This window comes from Neophocaena asiaeorientalis, unplaced genomic scaffold (genome assembly GCF_003031525.2).
Source record: "Neophocaena asiaeorientalis asiaeorientalis breed wild unplaced genomic scaffold, Neophocaena_asiaeorientalis_V1.1 scaffold777, whole genome shotgun sequence".
NCBI classification, from domain to species: Eukaryota; Metazoa; Chordata; class Mammalia; order Artiodactyla; family Phocoenidae; genus Neophocaena; species Neophocaena asiaeorientalis.
This window is the reverse complement of record NW_020174940.1, coordinates 295395-317244: the sequence shown is the minus strand read 5'-3', so window position 1 is coordinate 317244 and position 21850 is coordinate 295395. Positions and strand designations below refer to the sequence as shown.

The 21850-nt window shown below is 37.0% G+C and overlaps 1 protein-coding gene across 1 annotated transcript in view; it reads right to left on the bottom strand.

The window, feature by feature from the left end:
* Positions 1-9119: 9119 nt before the first annotated feature.
* Positions 9120-21850, bottom strand: part of LOC112411001 (kelch-like protein 15) — a 22396-nt gene continuing 9665 nt past the window's right edge. Inside the window, 2 exon segments of the mRNA XM_024761846.1 lie at positions 9120-10653; positions 10656-10890. Coding sequence (XP_024617614.1) covers positions 9782-10653; positions 10656-10890 — 1107 coding nt within the window. The 3' untranslated portion in view covers positions 9120-9781.

The following is a 21850-nucleotide window of genomic DNA, read 5'->3' as shown; positions in this document are numbered from 1 at the left end:
GAGGATATGCTTTACACCACGGCCACTTGGTCCTTACTTCCTGCCTAGTCGATTGCTGGGCTTGTTCTGTCTCAATGTGAAAATGTAAAAAGACAGTTGGGTAGACTGAGGGGTGAGGATGGGGGCCGGAGGGGTCAGAGGGCGCTGGTGGGGGTGACGGGTTTCAAGGCAAGGGGCAAAACTCAGGAACAAAACTGCCTCACTTACAGTGTAGCTCTTTGGAATCAAGAGAATTGAATGCCCAGTTCTCTGGCTAGTAAAGGCCCGAATCTCTGAGTCAGGACACAGTTGGTGGAGCAATAACAATATACCTTAAAAAAAACATATTTCTCCACTTGCTCTCTTTCATGAAGGGAAGCCTGAGTATTCCATAATGTGAAGTATGGATCTATTTTTCTCAGTCTAACTCCATCTGCCTTAAAATTATTTTCAGGGCTGCTCACAATTTTATATTATGTTGCCTGTCAATCTTTCATTATTTTAATGGGTTTTTATTCTTTTCTGTAAGGTCATGGGATATTAGTGAAAAGTTGTGAGGAGTTTCACTGGAGGACTGTAATATCCAATTTTTCTCTTATCCACTTTCAACAAAGAACTCTGCAGATCCACAGAATATTCATGAATATGATTTTTTTTTCTTAACATCTGCTCCCATAGCTCTGTCAGTGAGGAATTCATCATTCCCAAAGCATTCCATATGCTTTTCCACTCTGCATTTACCCATGCAATTTCCCCTGGCACAAATCCTCTTCATTTTTTGGCCTCTAGCAATTCAAGAACAGGATGTTTCGATCCTCCTCTTCTTTTGAGCCGAGGACACTGTGACTCCATGTTTGTGAGTACAAACATTCTAATCAGAATCATGCCAACATTGATGAAATTTAATGAAGAACATATTTTCCTGAGCAAACTCAAATCAATTTAATTCCTTGATATCATTTTTCTGTATAATGCAGGTAAAATGTTTCTAGTATATATTTAAATTTATTTGCTTTTATTTTACTGAAATTATTTTCATCTGGAAAATTCTTGTTCATAAAAATGTCACTATGGAGACCTCTTTTAAAATTTGTCCCAATAGGGCTTCCCTGGCGGCGCAGTGGTTGAGAGTCCGCCTGCCGATGCAGGGGACACAGATTCGTGCCCTGGTCCGGGAAGATTCCACATGCCGCAGAGCGGCTGGGCCCGTGAGCCATGGCCGCTGAGCCTGCGCGTCCGGAGCCTGTGCTCCGCGACGGGAGAGGCCACAACAGTGAGAGGCCCGCGTACCAAAAAAAAAAAAAAAATTTGTCCAAATAAAAATATTTAACCTCTTACAAGTGAGTTTACTTTTATGGCAATTTTGTCTACCTGGGAGTAACCCTGAGCCAATGACGGACAGCAGTTGGATGATAAATATCCTAGCTTCCTTGTCCTCTGGTGAGATGACTCAGGTGAGCTCTACACAGTTTTTCCCAGTACCCCGGGGAAGGGGGTGGGATTGACCCCCAGTCAGCCCCAGTGAAAAACCGCTTGCTGATATACCCTTTACTGGCTCATCCCCAGCCCTTTCTTATTTCCCACCTCCCTACTGATGCTTTCTGGAATGACCTCTTAGATCATTCTAATACTCTCATTCTAGTCTCAGATGGAGTCAGCTTCCAGGGAGTCCAACCTAGGATTACAAATATAATTGTATAAAGTTTCTGCCATTTCAGTTATATTGTGTTGATTATTTTTATGGAGTCTAAATTTTCCATGGTTGGTGTTTTAATTCCCAGCGATAAAAAAATTTTTAATGAGTTAAAATAAATGAGCCCCTAAATAAAAATGAGCCATTTTTTCATCTTAACAAATTTTACTAGGTGCTATTCTATGTTGATTATTTCTACCAGAACTTGAATCCACTTGAATAGAAAACTGATAGATTGGATCTGGGTGCATGCCTGGGTCAGAACCTCCTGCCTCATGTGACATCCTGTGCTTTTTTGCACAACCTTTCTTAAAAAGCCTTTTTCATATTCTCCACCTAGAGAAATCCAACTTAATCTCCACGACCAAATAGAAATGCCAATTCCTCCATGAACCTTTTACTGATTCTCATCAATAGTAACTATAACTCAGCTCCCACAGCATTCCTGTTTTTCCTTCTACTTGGCACCTTGTCTTAAGTGATTTTTAGGTGTTTCTGTTTCCTCATTAGATTGAGAGCAAAGTAGATCTTTTCTTTCACTCCCACTAGCACCCACATAGCAGGTATTCAATAACAGTTTGAATGTATGTTTTCATTACAGAAGATGGAACCCTACAAAGAAAATTCTCATAATCCAGATCTAAGGAGAATGCTGTTTAGGGTTTCTTTTGAATCTGTAATGTATAACATGCTTTTCTCAGTATTTTGTCTCTCAAATATATTTGATTCTTAATCATTTTGTTACATTAGTATATTTTCCATCCCTTTGTTTTCTCCAAATTGTTTTATTTGCTTTCCATATTTAATGAAATGTGATATGATTTTTAATAATTGCCAATAATTAAAGATACCTAGTCATCATTTGAAATACTATACTGAAGAGTGATAAAGCATAGTTGATGAAGAATCCTTCAAAATCCATAATAAAAGACCAAAATATCATTGAAAAATGCATAAATGACATGAACAGGAATTCACAGAACATATATGACAAATAGACATGTGAAAATTACTCAACGCTCACTATCATCAAAGAAATAGTAATTAAAATACAATTTTCATCTATTAAATTGCTAATTTATTTATTTCTAAGTACAGGGTATGGTAATAGAGAAACTCAGATTCACTGCTGATGTGAGTTTAATATTGTACAACTTTCCTGGAGCTTAACCTAGCAATATTTGTCAGGGACTTCAGTTCATTTTTTTATTCCATCTTACAAAACTACATTTAGGAAACAATTGTAAGTCTGGAACATATCAAATGAAAGAAAAATTTTAAACATAGTATAGGAACAAGAGGGGCATGGTTAGATAAATTATGGTACAGCCATATTATGTAACACTAAGCAATCACTACAAATATTTTCAAAGAAATTTTAATGACTTGTGAAATTGTTTCTAATAAAATTTTATGTGGAATACAGGATACAAAACTAATCTCACTCATCTCCATAATACTCTGATCCCTGAGACAGCTTTCTATTGACTCCTTATTTTCCTAGGTATGAGTCACTTTCCTGTTTCTTAGCATGTCTCACAATTTTTCATTAGAAACATTTTAGATAATATATCGTAGCAACTCTGGATCCTGTGGGGTTGTTTTGCTGTTTTTTTGGTTTGTTGTGTGTTAGTTTAGTGACTTGCCTGGAGGAATTGTGGTGGCTATTCCCCGCCCCCCTCCCCCACCCATGTACAACCACTGATGTCTCAGCTCACTTTTTTTCTTTTTTTTTTTTAACTCTTGTTTTTATTTTTAAACTGGGATGCCCAGGGATCACCGGAGTCATCATAGCTTTGTGGTCAGCCAATGATTGGTCAGAAGTTACACTTAAACACCTTGAGCCAGTAAAGCTTCTGCCCTTTGCTGAGCAATCTCTGTGTGTGGCCTGAGGAATGCATTCAAAGTCTGTGCAGTTTCCAAGTCTATTACAGCTTTTATTTTCTGTGCTTGCAAGGCCTCACATCCAGCCAGGGACAAGTAGCTTGCTAGGGCCCTCTTAGGTCTCCCCTTAGTTACACACAGCCTTGTCCATAAGCACAGCTTCCTAGACCACCAGGGTTAAAGTAAATAGCTCATTCACAAGATCTCCTGGTCTGTCCACTAGTCTATTGCTAAACCCAATCACTATTAAGACCTCAGGCTAGCTGCAGTGTCGGCCACAGTGACACATGGGATTCTCCACACTCCATTCCAGAGAAAGGCTGACCCCTCCAATGGCCCTGGTAGAATTTCCATGCCACAGAGCTGGGGAACAAGGAGTTAGGATGAGAACAGCTCCAGGCTAAGACATCAGACTCCCACTGTCCTTACTGAGGTTCAGTACATTTTCTTGAATAAGTGCTTCTCAAGTTGTTGGATGCCTTTGGTCAATTTCCAGAGTCTTTACATTTTTTTTGACAAGTTTGTTCACTTTTATCATTGTTTTTTTAGGGAGAGGATTTGCTGAGCTCCTTAGTTGGCCATTCTGGAAGTCCTGCTCCTTAAATCATACAAGTTGTACAAAGTAATCACACAAACTTATCTTACTCCTGGGGGGAGAAGGTGGGACCTTCCTCAGGATGTGAAATCCCCAGGGTAATGTTGCCTTGGCAAGATTTTCACTTCAAGCCTGGAAGCTAACTGGAGCTGCAGGAGTTAAGTCCTACTTTGTAAACCAGAGGGCCTGAATCAGTGGTCCTCTGTGCTTGTTTTCTTTCAGTTACTCCTTAGCCAGGCTTTTTCAAGAGCATTCATGAATCATATACATTCCATGAAAAAAAGAGCTCCGTGGTCAAATGTTTGATTTACACCTAGCTAAACAAAATCAAAGGAATTTACATAAGGACTTCTCAGAGGCTTTTAACATGCTAATGTTTGAGATTCTCTAAGAAAGAGAAATGATATGTAGGGTTTCCTCAGATTATCGTGACCACTGAACAGTATCCCCCCCCAACCCCAAGAGCATTTCAGGGGATTAATGATCTGCAAAACACCCTTTGGTCTTATTTTATTTGACATTTTCAGCCTGGGTCAGAAATACTGGATATTAAGGGAAGAACTATCTGTTGACAACTGTGATAGCTGTATGCATCAACCTTTTAGACATAGGAGTGATGGTAGTGGAAACTGAATGGAGGGAAATTCCTCTGGGAGGTCAATTTTGGCAGACAATCTAGCTCTCTAATACAGCTGCCCCTCCTCACCAGGAGTATTTCACTGGTGATCTTCCAAGTTTCTGGGTTCTATTTTTATTAAGGCAGACTTATCATCTGCCAGACATTAAGTCAGACTCTTGGAAAATAAAAAGACAGCATCTGTCCTCAGTGAGTACAGTTAAAGGTAAGGTAAAGAAGACATTTATAATCAAGTTTTAGAGGAGGTGGGGTCTAGGTATCCACAAGGTGCTATGGTAAGACCAAGGGGACATTTAAAAAAGATGACAAAGGCCATGATGCCCAGGCTGGTTCTTGAAGGCCAAGAAAGGGTTAGCCAGGAAAAGAAGAGGGAAAGATCATGTGTGAAGGCAGAGAGGCTGGAGAGAACATGGCATATTCAGGGAACTCCCAGCAGCTTGCATAGCTAGAGAATAGGGCACAAGAGAGACTGAACAGGTATGAACGGCATGCTAGGGAGTTTGAATCTTATTCTCGCGGTGAAGGGGGATTACTAAAGGCTGTTGAATCTCAGGATCAGGTTTACCTTTTGAAATTTCACTCTGGAAGCAGTGTAGAAAATGGATTGTGGAGGTAGAAGATCAGAGAGAAAACTCCAGGAGGCCAGTATGGATGGCAAGGTGAGGGCAGTTGAGAGTTTAAAGTGATAGGAGTGGGTGAAGACGTTGGGGTGAAGTGGGAGAAAGGCAAAGGTAGCGCCACATAATAATACATGGAATACAGGACAAGGGGCAGGTCTGGGGGGGAGAAGATAATGTATTGAGGTTTGCACTTGTTCAGTTTGAGATTCCGATAAAACATGTGAGAGATGTTCAGAAGATGGCTGGAACTCTGGGTTGAGAAATAGAGATTTAACAGGTACCAGAATAAAAGTGGTAGGTGAAGCCATAGATGTGGGTGAAACTGGACAGGGAATGTATAGACTGAGAAAAAAGCAGAGACAAAAACCCTGAGGAACTATATTATCTCCCTCCTCCAAATGCCTACAGAATCTTTTTGTAACTCATATAGCAATAAACATTTAGCTCAGTGCCTATTATGTACAAAAAGTATCATGCTAGATATGAGGGTACAAAGAGGAATAAGAGAAGGTCCCTTCATCCAAGGAGACTATGATCTAATTGTGGAAGGAATTACACCCAACTAGTATGCAAAATGAAATGAAATAAGAGCTATAAATGTGTGGAGCATAGAAGAGGCAGTTAACTCAATGGAAGAGAGAAAACAGGTTTCAGGAGGGGAGGAGCGCATTTGAGTTGGGCTTTGCAAAATAAGTGGACTTTGCAAGCAGGGAAGGGGAAACAAGGCAAGCGATTTGAAGCTGGAAATTAGCAAAGATCACAACAGAATAGAGTGCGGGAAGTGACAGAAAGAGGCGGGAAAGGTGGCTTGAGGCCAGGATCCAGGGAATCCTGTCCAGGTTTCTCAGGAGTCCCTTTAAAGAAGGCACACGTGTGCCTAAATATATCCAAGTGCTTGTGTTGTAGCAGATTCATTTCTACCGGATTCCCTAATTTCAGAAATACCTTTAAGAACAATGAATCAAAAATGCTAAGGAAATCTAAAAATCACCAAACTAAGCCTTGAGGGCTTATAAATGCTTTTTCTCAGTTCTCTATTTCCATTCTGCAAAACTCTGTTAGTGGAACTTTAATTACTTGGCTTCACTATAAAATTTCCATTGCATGTAAGTGTAAATAATTTCACTCAAATGCTCTCATTTCAATCTGTGGCTGAAAGCATCGGTAGAAATTACATTTTTGTGGCACTTCCTTGGCACACTGAAGGAAAACAAAATGTATACTGTTAATCAAGTCATGAGCGACTTTGAAAGTGACAGATTATATCAAGATAGTAAATAATAAGAGATGAAGTATATTTTAAAGATTAAAAATATTTTATTTAAACTTTTCTTCATAAACACTTTTAACATTTTTTTTCAATTTAAAAACAGAATGGATAGCATAAACATGTTTTGAATAGATTATATTCACGGCTTGGGAAAAATTACCTGACAAAAATGTAAAGGCTTCCAAAACAGGTATAAAAGGCAAACCTTAAATTATTCTAAGATTTTTAAATCGGCCCTAGGATTATTTGACTACTGGCCCAAAATGTACCTAAAGGTCAAAATATTTTTTCTATAGACAAAATATGCCCAAGGGGTATAGGGCATATACAAGTTAGATAGAAAATAACCTCTCTGATCACCTCACTGGAACATTCCTTCAGAAAGCAAACACCTAATCCTTACTGATATACTGATTAATAAGGTTTTTAATGTAGTTGTTCCCAAAGATGTAAAAAGAAAATCTAAGAACATTAAGGAGGAACAAACAAAGCTGACGGCATTCTCTCAATGTTACTCGTGTAATACTGAAGTTATACTGGTATACTGAAAGGAAACGACTTCCATGAGTTTACCTATTCCAGTCTATGTCTATTGAATATTTGACTTTATAAACTCTTGATAAACTAATTTTTCAGAACTTTCATTTTTAAGATAAATCTCTTTTGAGAAGATATTTATCCCCAAACCAACTCTAATCTGATAGAACGTATGATCCCTAAAAATGTTCAGAGTACAAAAAAAAATAAAAAATGTTTAATAGGCAAACAGGAAAAATGGCACGAGCAGTTTTACTGCCATATAGCCCTCATTTATATCTAATTTACACTATTATCTATGTTGTGTTTTACTTCAGTCTAAAATTTTAAATTACGTATTCTCAAAAGAGCTAGTCTTTTCTGAGAGATAGCTTATAAACTGAAATAACAATTTATATTATAAACTGAAATGTTATGACCTACAACCACATATACATATATAAAAATAGTCCCACTGAACGTTTGACATGTTTAGATAATGCAGCTCAAATAATTTGTTACAAAATATTTTAAAGCTTAGTTTCATGTAATTAAGACAAAACCATTTTTACCACTTCTCCCCACACAAATGTGTGTCCTTTACTATGACTCGAGCAGGCTTCCCAGAATGAGGTGTCCAAAGGTGCTGCTTTAGAAAAGATAAGTGAAGGGCTCAGTCAATATTTCACAAATTATAGTAACACTCACACAGAGTAATGAGGACACAGAGAAAGCTGTCTCAAGAAAAGCTAATAATTCTATTAATTAAGCTTTACTTTTTAAAAACCAGTAGTATTTCTTCCTATACAAAACCTTCAACGTGAGAATCTTGAATTTTATGAAAAGGTTGTAGTGCAAGGATTTTCTTTAAGCAGATTAAAATAAAAACTTAGAAGGTCAAAGACATGGAAGAGAACAAACGTTTCTAATTAAGATGCAATTAACAAAAATCAGCTATTTTTGTAAAGTCTGGCATTTAAAATGTAAAGTGAAAATTAACACACAAAGATCACAGCAATTACACTGTATAGTTTTAAATCTTACTGAATTAAAAAAAAACTATTTTGAGCACATATAATGTATATAAACAAAAATGGTTCCAAATGAAGCACACAAAAAATAAACTTGAAAAAAATTCTATGAAAAAATTTTCCATAGTTTAGTATAACAAAAATAAATCTCTTTCAGCAATTAAACCATAATTTTAAAAGGGAATGTAAGTTAATCATGGATTTAAAATAAGCTAAATTAGCATTACATATAAACAGAAGAGTTTTCTCATACATTCAGAACCCAAGCAATAACAACTATTCTTAAAGCTCAAAACTGATTACAGCTGACATCAGGTCAGACATGATGTATGTGTGAAGCTAAACCCAGAGTTAGTTCAAGTTAAAAGATTTCACAAATTTTCCAAAACATGAACTTTGACCTTGGCCTTGTGTTTTTACAATGAAGACCAAGAATATTCAATTGTTTGCCCAGATCTTACTTTAACTAGGACTACGAAGTCATATCTAAGCAATTAAAGAGAACCACCACTGGAGTGTAAAAGCCTGATGGGGTTCCCTGTCTCGGTCTTTTCCAGCAAAAGACAACAATGAGGAAAATAATGAAGACGTTACTGTTATTTTCTTTAAAGCAAGACGGCACACATATAAAACACTAAGCCAACTAATATATTAGAAAAAGAATTAAACGGCTAATCTAACTCCTAGATTAGCCTTTCAAAAGTAAAATGACTAAAAATGATTTTTAAGATGTAGAAAAAGGCTTTTACCCATATTACCATGGGAAACAGGATACTGAATTTCGTTTTTAGAAACTGAAAGTAAATGATAGGACCACTTAATAAAAATTTAAGTCTCATATACAAAAGAATATTAACTTGATTTCTAAAGCCAATCCCAATGTTTCGCTGTGCAAGTGCACTAGCTTAAAAATATAGAATCCTAACCACGCATAAAAGGGGGTGTGCCTTATATATTCATAAGATGTAAGCAAGTATGGATATGCTTTCACTAACACAATGCAGATAAGAGAAGGCAGCTTAGAAATAGTGTTCTGAATATGAAAAAGTTAAATTTGTAGAAAATTTATATTTTTGCATTTTCAGCAAAAAGCCATGCAAAAAGGTCAAGAGTTTTAAACTTAAAAAATAAAATCAAAGTCTAACAGACTGCAATACGCCGAAATAAATGTTCAAAAAGATTTCAGATAGAGATAGGAACTGAAATTACATCCAGTGGCACTTATCAGGTCTTCTCTTAGAAGGTGCATGACTCCTACACTGACATTTGAAAGAAATGTTTAAAGCATAACATCAACTTCCCAGATAAGTGAATCGTTCTGTTAAACTGCTTCTGGAAGTAGTTTCAAGAGCTAGTGCTTAGAATTGACTTATTGCATGAGTTTGAGGCCACTAAAAAGAAAAAAAAGGATGTGAGAACAGAATGAAAACATTTTCATGTATTAGACCAATGGCTTTGATAGTAAAACTAGTGAGGTTCTTCTTTATGTGTTTTAATTAACTACTTTGTCTCAAACAAATTTTTTGTTTGGCTTTATTGAAGGGAGAAAGATGCCATTAGTTGCAACGTCTGACCTCATCCAGTATATATTCTGGAAAATGCAGGTTGCATACTTGTAAACCATCCAGCTTGCAGGGCATCCGCGGGTACTCATCTTCCTTCCATTTGTTTTCATCCGGATCAAAAGTGAGAATAGAATCGCTGTAATGACCATTGTAGCAAAGGCCTCCAAGAACCATTATCTGTTTGTCCAGCACAGTCACACCGTGGCCACTTCTACCAATTGGCATGGACGCCAAGATGGTCCACTGATCAGTCTCTGGGTTGTACACTTCTGTGGAAGGGCATCCCTGAGACTCAAAAGAGGCCCTCAAGATCACACAGACACCACCGAAGACATAAAGCTTGCCGTTGTAAGAAATCATCTTGTGAAAACATCTAGCGTAATTCATTTTGCTCTTATTCTCCCAACAGTTGGTAACTACTTGAGTTCTCCTGGTCCGCTGTTCTATGGTCCCTTCTTTACTGGGGTGAAACACGCACACTTGTTTGGAGGTGGAAGATGAGGTGATTCCACCAGTGATAAACAGCTTGTTATTGAGCACTGTCCCCTCATGTCCATACTTGTTAACTGGATAAGGATCCACAAATTCCCATTTATCATTGGTGATATCATATCTCTCTGTTGAATAGAAAGTCTCATCTCTGGTTCTGCCTGCTACAGCGTAAATAAACTTTCCAATAACACCAACTGCAAATTCTGAACGTGGTACAGACATGTCTGCCATCCGGAGCCAAGGGTTTTGTCTTGGGTCATACCTGAACACTTTGGAAGAAGCATGGAATTCGCCATCTGGGCCCAGTTCTTCCCCACCCAACAAGAACACGAAGTTATTCACGATAGCAAGGCAGTCCGGATGCAGAGGTACTGTGGGCCCTCCAGTTCCCACCAGACTCTTGGTTTCTTTAAGAGAAGTATTTTACTGTTAACCATGCTATGTCCAATCATGCCTCGGAATACTGTAGTTTGGGGTTTGGCAGAGCGGATGCGGCTTGATTTCATGTCCAACAGAGGCTGCTGGTGAACGTTCTGAAAGTAATTCAAGGCTTGGTCAACTTCATAGCGCAGCTGTCGGGAGTATCTATAAAATTCTGATGTCTTAACCTAAGAATACAAGTAAAAGAATTTAACAACAAAAACAAAAAACAAAACATCAATGGCAAACAAAATATCAAAGCCCACTAAGATGATTAGCTTATGATTTTAAGCTACTTTACTAAAACTGATTTCCTGTTAAGATCACATACTTTCTTTTTATTATTTTTTTGACAAAGCTTTTATCATATTTGTTTTTGTAATTTCTATTTGTACTAATTTATGCACATTCCCAATCTTTTTAAAAGTAAACAAGTTATTTTCCAGGCACAAGCTAAATTCCTCTAACAAAATGTATTAATCATCTAATATATGTCGGGCCCTGGGCTACAAGTGGTGGCTATACGAGGACAAGTAGAGGTTTCACAGTAGAGGAAATGTTGGCCTTGGTTTTCTTAACCACAAGGAACACTGTAAGAACACCCATGGCTGAATAATTTGGGGAATTAAGTTAGTGAGTTAGTAAAAATTTAAATACACACAAAATTCTCAGTTGGTTTTTGACATAAAAACTTGGTGTGATATCATTAACTCCTATAGTAATAATTCAGTTGACAAGAAAAGGTCAAACTTTTTCCTTTTTGTTTTTGGGGTTGGAACTACCTAATTATAATGACTGCTAACATCTTATGAAGCACTTTTAAGTATCATGCTAACTACTGTGGGGAGATGAAAAAAAAAAGAGTATAAGATGTGGTCCATTTCCTCAGAGAACTTAGAGTATATTTCAGGAAATGAAAACAAATACACATCTACCAGTTTTAAGTAAAATGAGGCAATTGACAGTTAGGTATGAAGCTGTATAGCACATCTGTGAGTGCTATGAACTTTAGATACAGAACATATCAAACTGGTCCAAAACATTCAAAGGATGTTTTGTGAAAGAGGTAGGAAGTTGGAAACCAAGCAGAAACAGCCTGTATCATAATGACAAGGGTGAGATAAGAGGGCTAGGATTTGGATGGTTACCATTTGGATCCTGTAGAGATAAAATCGACAGATTTTTTACTTTTTCTCTTTATTGAAATTGTTCACTATTATTATTTGCTGATTTCTTTCACAGTTATTTTGCTAGGAGGAATTAGGTTGTATGTCCAACCATTGTGATCGTATGATTAATTCTTTGTATTAAAAACAATTATACGATCTTTCCTCTTAGAGGGGTCATTAGGCTAACAAATTAAATATTTAAGGGCCTACTGTGCACAGCCAGTAGTCTGACTGCCTCACAGGTTTTGAAGTAACAGAATCAGCATAGTAATTAAGCATGACATCAAGCAGCCCAGTATGGTGATTAAGAATTCGATTTAGGAAATATCTGACTTTGCCACTCACAAGCTCTGTGATTTTGGGCAAGTGACTCAGTATCTTTAAGCCAGTTTCCTCATCTGTATTACTGGGACAATAGCACCTACACCTCATAACCCTAAGGTAGGAGACAGGCAAGATAATCCTACACGGAAAGGACTTAGTATGGTGCCTGTCATGTGGCAGTGCAGAAAAAATTACGGCTGTTATTAGCTATTATTACTGACCAGGGTACATCTGTGGAAGTGTCACTCAATTTACGTTAATGCATCTGATGCTGTGCGTTTGTTTGTGTAAATATTCAGTCTTCCAGAAAGTAGAGGAGAAATGAGAAAAACTGTTACTCTGTACCTAATCCTCACCAGAAAAGCATGACTGATGACATGCAAGTAGGAGGAAGCTTTAGAGGAAGCAGCCGTGTTGTTTGGAGATCAAGAAAGAAAGGGGAATGCTGCCCATAATGGATAGGCAGATTTCAAGATTTCAAAGGAAAAATAGGATCAATTCCAAGATCAGAAACTGTGTAAAGAAGCTCGAGAAGGCTTGGAGGCTCTCAAAAGCATAATGCTGACTACATAATTGCAAAACATACTGATGAGGGGAAGAAAGGGGGAAAGTATCTAAAAAATCTGATGTGCTGCAGAGAGCTTTCTGGAATTCGGATGTTAAAAAACCACTTACGACAGATGGTAAAAAACAGGCACATAAAACAAGTATTATAAAGAGTGAAATGGAGCTGTAAGAATATTGTGAACAAAGCTAAAGCCTTAGGAGGAATTGTGACTTTACAAAGTGCCAGATAGTGAATAAATGGCATTTTAGAGGTTAAAGTAAAAAAAAAAAAGTAGAGGAAAAAGTGAATTCCCCCCTGGATGAGGTGCTTAATGTAATATTAACAAAGATAAAGAGAAACAGCCTCCTATCTTATTCCCATTCTCAACTAAGAATATTATATTCTTTCCAATCTGAAGATCAAACACAATAACTAAGAAAAAACTTAAATCCAAGATGGCTGAGAAAAAAGAAAAACCAGGCAGATATTCTCACCGAGTTCAAGTCATCTGATCTCACAAATCACGTCCTGGGATCCTAGGAGCCTTCACAGATAAGGTTGCTTAACTGCTCTCTGTAATGTGTGTGGAATCATGAAGGATGGCAGAGGACTTAGAAACCAGACAGATTTCCGAACTAAGACTGGTTAGCTTGAGCCTGATCCTGCATTGTTAAAAACTAGTTAGCACTTGCATATAAGAAAGCACTACAAACTAGGAGGCAACACAGACTCACCCAGTAATGCCAAGACTGACCATTTCTGGTTTAATTTTTGATGATGTAACACTGTTACAGAATGAGAGAACCTATGACTTCAGCAAAGTAATCAACAAAGCTTAGTCATAAAGAAAACAGAAACACTAGGGACCCATGAACCACCTGAAATTGCAACAGTAGTTATGTTAATGCATTTGGGGGAGAGGGGGGAAGTCCAAAGCTTTTATCAGATGTTCCAGGGATCCACAAACTCCAAATGTAAAGCTTTAACTGACTCTATCCTCACTGCGAACCAACAATGTGATATGACAGTCTTTAAGAACTAATAAAATCATGGACTGAATTAGACAGTCCCACCCTCTCTGTTCAGGTGAAACCACAACTAAGTGTTCAACTCCACCAGTGTACTTTAGACAACAAAGTGGATCATGTCGAGAAGACAGCAAAGAGATCCAAATCACAGGAAGAGCGGTCAAACAGATGAAGAATGTTTCAATCCACGAGAAGACTCAGGAGAGAAAGATGGCAACTGTTTTCAGGACCAATAAGTAGAAGTTAAGAGAAAGACTTTAGGCCAATATAAGGAAAAGCTTTGCAATTAGGACTGACAACATAATGGATGTTCACTGCATTATTATTTGTAAGAGCACAAAAACTGGGCACAACTCACATATCTATTAATATGAAATTGGTTGACCAAACTCTGGTATATAACATGCAATCGTTAAAAGGAATGAGATTAATCCACATGCAGTTAACACAGACATTCAAAATGTCAAAATGACAAAACCTGCAGAACTGTATATATAATACTCTCAAAAAATAAAAATGGACTGTTTTGCAGTCAGCAGTATATGCAGGGGGAAAATGTATATAATACGAGTACAACATATAGTTACCAGTGAGCTCGTGAGGGGCTTGCCCTTTTGAGATTCGAAATAGGTCTGTATTGGGCTTTTCTACAGGGTCTACAGTAAAAAGGGTACAGGTACATGTTCCCAAAGTGAAGAACTGTCTACTTCTGGAGTCTAGCATCCTGCCACTGAAGGTAGTGCAGGTGTGGCCACCTATCAGGAGGGCTGGAGAGGAATTCCAGCATCACACGAAGACTAGGCAGAATGGCCTACAATGGCTTTCCACCTTCCAACCCCAGGTTCTTGCAGATCATGTCAAACTGGGCCAGCTTAATGGCTTCCTAGAGTCACTTCCTAGCCTTTTCTTTTTTTTATATACCCAATCTTCTGGTCCCTTTGTCCTCTCCCTATTCATTCTATTGTGCTCCTTTGATATTTGGGTTCCAATGAGTTTACAAGAATCACTTCAGCACTATGTTGAAGTCCCAGTCAAAGCTACATCTTTACCTGATCTGTTCTACCTCTAAACCCACAATAATGGAAGTTGTGCCTTTTGAGATAGCTATTATACCCTAAGAGATATTCTAACCAAAGAAATTTAGCTCCTACTTCTCTCTGCCAAGGCTAGAAGTTCTAGACCTACCTTGCCTTTTCCCAGGGCTACTTATTGCTGCAATTTTCCTCTAAAACCACACAATATCAATAAGCATAACTAGCTTCTCCATTCATGATAGAAACAGGAAATTAATGAATCTGTGATAATCCTGGACAAAGTAATTACAGATACACTCTGCTTTAAAACAAAAAGTGTAGGGCCAAAAGCTTCTTTGTGAATGGAATCACTTAAAATGCATTAATGAAGGGAGCTATCCAAAAAGAAACGTGTGGCTCATCTTTTCACAGAGAAAGCATTTCTCTCATCATTTGCTCCTCATATAACAGTTTAACTATCTGTGTATCAGGCTCTCTCAAAAGAAAGATGGAAAGAATGACATTTCTTTCATGTTCTGAATTACTTTCCTTATCCTTCCTAGGATTTAAAAAGCTGTCTTATTTTAAAACTTGGAAAGATTATCACTTTTCTTGCTTTGATATTTAAAAAAGTTGTATTATGACAAGCATTTTGAAGTGAAAGTATTTATTACCTCTTAAAAACAGTGATCTGAACATTTTAAATTGGCCATTTCCTCCTCTAATCTTTTGGTTTAAGGAAATTGTGTGCATGCACATATGCGTGTAGAGAAAATGTGAGAAATTAATAATTTTGAATGTGATTCCTCTAAATATGTTTATTAAGTCAAAGAAATAATAGCTAGCCATTAGCACTGGGTAAAAATTCCATGATTCTCTTCTCACTGTCAAAATGTTATATAATCCACTTACTAACTTTTTAACTTTTAAAGGTAATTTGTTTATACTGCTCTTAATTTTGAAAGAATTAAAATGAAGCAGGCAATATAATTAAAACAGGCATTTCCATACAGCTTACTACCTTTATTTGATTAAAAATCTACAATTTAAAAGTATCTACTAAAACAGGCTATAGTTTAAAAAATTATTTTAGGCTTTCAGCCAGCCAATTTAAGGTATTATCAGCTGTTTCACCTTTCAAAAGGATTTTTTAAATGCCCAATATACTAAACCAAAGAAACAAAAGGCCTTTGATTAGTTTATCCAGTTGTAGGGAGGTGGGAGGGGTGAAGACTGAGGGTTAGAATAATCTCTGAACTCAAGATCCCAGGTTTTAGACTTGACACTGTCCCCAAGTCACTGTGTGACCATGGAGCCTTCAGTTTAGGTATTTTCCCTTTATAAAAGGTGTAAGTTGCACGAACAGACATCTCTCTGGCCCTCCTACATCCAAAACTGCTAACCTAATTTTTGCAACAATGAGTATAAGGTGTCATGTGGAAGGAAGACTGAGTCTTGGCTGTCAGTTTTATCATCCTTCCTCCATGATTCAGTATTCTCAAAAGAAATACCCAGAAATAAAGCAGTTACTGTCATGGAGCTTTAGTGCGAAAACAAATTATGTCTTTGGGAACCACAGCTATATTTGATATTAATTTTGATATTCAGTAAAATGTGGAAGTCTTTATATGTTGTACTGCAAAAGCATCTACCCTGGTATCAGAGGTTTATTTATAAAATCATGCTCAGGACTTCCCTGGTGGCGCAGTGGTTGAGTTACTGAAGCTTGTATTGATTTATGTGACACAAAAAAAGCTAGTTACAAAGTACCTTTAATTAATCCCTTTGTCCTGAAAAACTGAATAATGACCAGGGATAAGGCTATTTTAAAAAATTAGCTCCTGTTAAGCACAAATCCTCTCAATAACACTATAATTGCAGTCAAATACCAAACAGTTAAAACAAATTTTAAAAAGGATTACACATCCTGTCTGCTCCAAGTAGGCAAGAGTCTAAGGTATTGACAGCTTCAGAAGGCAAGTGACCAGGGCAAATGGGGGAAAGGGAAAGGACTCCCTCACGACAATATTCTTATAAGAGTTTCAGCACAATTTGGTGAGTCCTCTATCCCTTCAACTTTTCTATAGATAGTGAAAAATATTTAACTCAAAAATAAATGTGATTCATATGTAGAAAATAAACTTACGGTTACCAAGGGGGAAAGGGGGGCGGGTGGGAGGGATAAACTGGGAGATTGGGACTGACATATACACACACTACTATATATAAAATAGATAACGAGTAAGGACCTACTGTATAGCACAGGGAACTCTACTTAATACTCTGTAATGACCTATATGGGAATAGAATCTAAAGAGTGGATATATGTGTATGTGTAACTGATTCACTTTGCTGTACAGCAGAAACTAACACAACATTGTACATCAACTATACTCCAATAAAAATTAATTATAAATAAATAAATAAATGTGCTTAGGGAATTCCCTGGGGGTCCAGTGGTGAGGACTTGGCACTTTCACTGCCAAGGGCCCAGGTTCGATCTCTGGTCGGGGAACTAAGACCCCACAAGCTGCACTGCAAGGCCAAAAATAAACAAACAGATAGATAAATAAATAGGCTTAGAAAGTCTAATTTCCTTCCAATTTTGGTACAACAGTAATAGAGCACCACTAGAAATTAAATGAGTGCACAAGCCTAAAAGGTAGAAAATAATGTAAAAGACTTAAGAATATCTTATCACCTGATTACACTAATATGTAGATAGTACAACTAAGTTCTAGAATTCACAACTTTTTTTACACAATTTTTCCCTACTTATGGAAATACTCTCAACTATGTCAATATTTTATTTATAAATACGGAAGAGCAGAAGGAAAGTCAAATAAAAGGTTTAATCCTAGAACTAACTTCTGAATGAGCAAGGCTTACCTATGACACATGTAACATTTTCTGGGTAAATATTGAGAATTAAAACTTTAAAGCCTAAAATCTTAATATACCCCCCTGGTTCCTTTCCTGCTCCTAACCTTTTCTCCAGTCATTTTCTGAATTCTCTGATCCTTTTCGATTTCTGCGTATCATTTGGTTTCTCTCCCTCTCTTTATTTCCCAATTCATTAAAAAGATTTTCTCCTTTTACAAGTAAATGTGGCTGTCCCCATTCCATGTCTTCCTCTCCTGTTACTCCACAGTTAGTTTCCAATTCTATGCTTTTGTCTTCATCTCCCTTTTATTTAAAAGGAAAATCAGCAAGGTAGGTTGAATTTTTTAACTCCCATTTTCAGTAGGTTCCTACCAGCTTAATACAACCTTCTAATAGTCTCTTTCCCAGGGGATTTCACAGCAGTCAACACCTAGTCAACTCCAGGAACCTGGAGTGAATGCAAGTCAAAGGTGGAAAATAAGAGCGGTCCATATCTATACGCAAAGGGCAGAAGACTGGAGAGGAGAAAAACACCTTGGGTGATTTTTAAAGAAGTGCACATGTATTAATCACAATCATCCAAGTCCATGGGGCTGGGAGGGAGGGGTCGATAAAAAAGAGACTGATGCAGAAAAAGACATTGACTGAGAAAGTACGCTTAACCCACTGACCTAGTTTCAAACAAAAACCTGCTAATCTCTGTGCTTTCACTCCAAGGGGCAAGTGAGCTGATTGTTAAGTAATTTCAAGTTTATAGCTGTATAAGTACTATTTAATATATGAAGAGGATTTAAAACTTTTTCAAAAACAACTCAAGCTTATTAGAAATTCTAATCAAATTTCACATTGGAAATCCAAGTTACTGTCTTCTAAAAAATATTTTTATTGTCAAATACAGCACTGCTTGTTTCTTCTAAAACTGTGAGGGTTAGAGGGAAATTTGTTTTTTCCTCTAGATTTGTCTGGCTGTAGTTTAAGTCATTAGAAATAATTACTTTTTTCGAGTTTTGGGGCTAAACTGTGGTAACACTAAAGTTAATGGTTTGGTTTCTGGACAGAAATTTTGGATTGGTCAAATGCTAGATTAGTCAAATCATGTTGCAGTGCCTAAGTGAAGGAATTCTGAGGGTTACACAGCCCCTACATTTTTACATAGATGTGTCCTTGCCCAGGCAATTTCATTACCAAGTGGGTTGTGCCTCAACCAAGATATCGCACCACCCAAGCACGACACGTTAAGAATAAATTTCCTTATGTGTCATAGTCCATTGTTAATGCTATATAAATCAACTATGCTGATAGAGAAATATTTGGAAGATTATCAGTGCTTTGTGAAGACCAGTTCTGAGAGCTACCATGTTCTTAGGAAGGTACTAAGGGTCTTAGTAAGGTATACTTGGATACTTAATTTGTAATCCTTAAATTCTATCAGTTTCAAGGTGAGTCCAGGACACCTTACCCCATTTTAAACTGTAGCTTTTAAAGCCACAAATTCTGGTCCTTAAGTAAAAGACATTAAAAAAAAAAAAGTGTTAGCCTTTCTGAAGCATTTTCACTCTGATCCTAGGATTAATACTCACTAGTAATGAACTTATCTTTTTTCAATGGACTATCAAAATTATCTCAAGGCTGTAAATATCCTTATAACAACAAACTTTTATAAAATGCAGATATGATTTGCTAAATCCAAATATATTCTCAATGAAGGAGAACTAACATCTTCTCTCATTAAAACATTAGCTTTGCTCTTCAAAAGTTAAATAAACCTAATTTGGGGGGGTTTGGTGAATTACATTTAACAGGCTAGGGGGAAAAAAGCACATTAGGGTATCTGAATATCATGAGCTAGTTTATAAAACAAAATATTTGGAATAAAGCAGAATTCATCTATATAATCTGATTCCTTAAAAAATAATTTTCTTTCCTTTTGAAAAATTGTAAGATCTTATGATTATGATCAATATAATTTCTAAGGGGATCATTAATATGCTAGATCTTACCTTATGCATATTTATGATACTGAAGATGCCCTGGGTTCAAAAATATTAACATCAACATATGGGTATTTTAATGAATAATTTAACAATTTTGCTAAAAAGATCTTTTCTGTACAAAAAAGTAAAAGAGGCATTTTGCCAAATATACATTTACTTAATAAAATGTTTTCAATAAAGCAATAATTGTTTTTTAAAAACCAAAAGACCAAAGTTTAAACTATTTAAATCTCCACATCACTGAAATTCAGAATGACAAATGTCAGGCCTTATCTCTGTTAACAGATGCAAAGACCGTTAGAGTTAGTAAAAATACATGACGCAGACATTTGCATTACGTAAAAACTGAGATTGAAGTCTAGTATTAAAACTGAGAATGGACTATAGTTAAAATGAGTCATACTCCTAACCAACTATGTCAAAAGGACAAGATCCTTAATTTTCAGCTTTCCTCGATTATACAGGGAAAACTCCAGAATTCTGCTTTCACACCTTACAGTGTTCCCACATCTCACACTTTTTTCAGTGCCATTAAAATTCTTAGGCTATGTTTTGTTCATGCAAACATGTTAGAATTTTCACAGCTCTGTAACAACTTCTAAACCACCCAAGCAGGCCCACAGGGTTAACTATATGCTTCCTGCACATGAGGGTCCTCTCCCTACTCTAGTAGCTTGGACTGAGAAGCAAGCAGACCCGGGTTCCAGTCTGGACAGTGCCACTTAATCTGGGATAAGACTCCTAACTCTTCTGAGCCTGTTTTCTTACCTACAAAACAGAAATAACCTGCAGACTCTACCTATGTGTAGAGCACTCAGTGCAAGGCCTGGCATGTAAGTGTAAGGTGTTCAGACAAGTAGAATCACTGCCTCTAAGGAACTTGGTGAGGAAATCTGGCAAGTCTTGGTCTCTTGGGTGATGATCCTGTCCCAGAGTCAGTTCAAAAGTTAAGACAGTCTGTTTTCAGCTGGGGAGAAAATCCAGTAGACGACTAGGGGGAAAAGATACCGCAGAAGAATAAACCCAAAGATTTCGACACAGCTAGAGGGCATGATTCGGGTCCCTGGAATCAGTGGGGGCTATTCCTTAGGGAGAGGCAGAATGGCCCCTTACAAAGCCATTGCTCAGATCTGATCGTTACTACCAAAGGAAGAATTAAAATCTCTAAAGGTTTCTTCACGAAGCTTTGTTCAATCACTTTTTATTTTCCTGAGGCCAGGAAAAGGATTCTGACAAAGATGCTATACTTATCTTCATCAGCCATTCCACAGAATAGTTAAGTAGGAAGGTTCACTTAACACTAAACTGTACAGAACATTTCTAAAGGCTAAGGATCCAGGAGAGGGTTAAATAAGTGAGAAAGGCTGTTTAATGTATGCATACTTAGAGTTTCTAGAGCACAACTTACTCCCTGAACTTGTAGAGCAGCGCTGTGCAACAGAAACATAATCTGAGCCACAAATGTGAGCCAAAGATGTAATTTTTACACTTTTTAGTGGCCATAGTTTAATAAGCAAAAAGGTGAAACTGACTTTAACAATGTATTTTAGCCCAATATATCCAAAATATCATTTCAACATATAATCAATATAAAAGTTAGTAATGAGGTAATTTATATCCTTTTTGTCATCTTAACCTTTGAAATCTCAAATCAGACTTGTCACATTTCAAGTATTCAAAAGCCACAAGCAGTGATTGTACTAAACAGCATGATTCTAGAGATACACTACTTTTTTAATAAGAAAGAATAATCTTTTAATTTTGACATTTTAGCTAGTTTTAATTCCAATAAATTGAATGGAAGGGCTCCACATTTTTTTTTAAAGGGAGGGAAATTTTATGAATCTAAAAGGAACCTAATGCAGAGTAGTGTGAATAAAGTCCTTGATGATTTTAGTCATAGGAATGGGCTACTTAGCCTCCTAATACAAAGAAGAATGGCAAATTCTAAGTTTGATCAGAGTTGCTAAGTGGTTTTCCAGGACTTTCTCTGGCATTACAACAATATTTTCCTGTAATTGTTCCTGAAAATACACGATGCTAAAAAGTAGGTGTGTTAACAGGAAATATAAGGAAGAGAAGAACTAAGTTAACACCAACACAAGGAAATAATCTGATAAATCCAGAATGTGGGGACACACTAGGACAACTGGTAATCTGATCTTTCTAAAAAAAAAAAAAAAGGGGGGG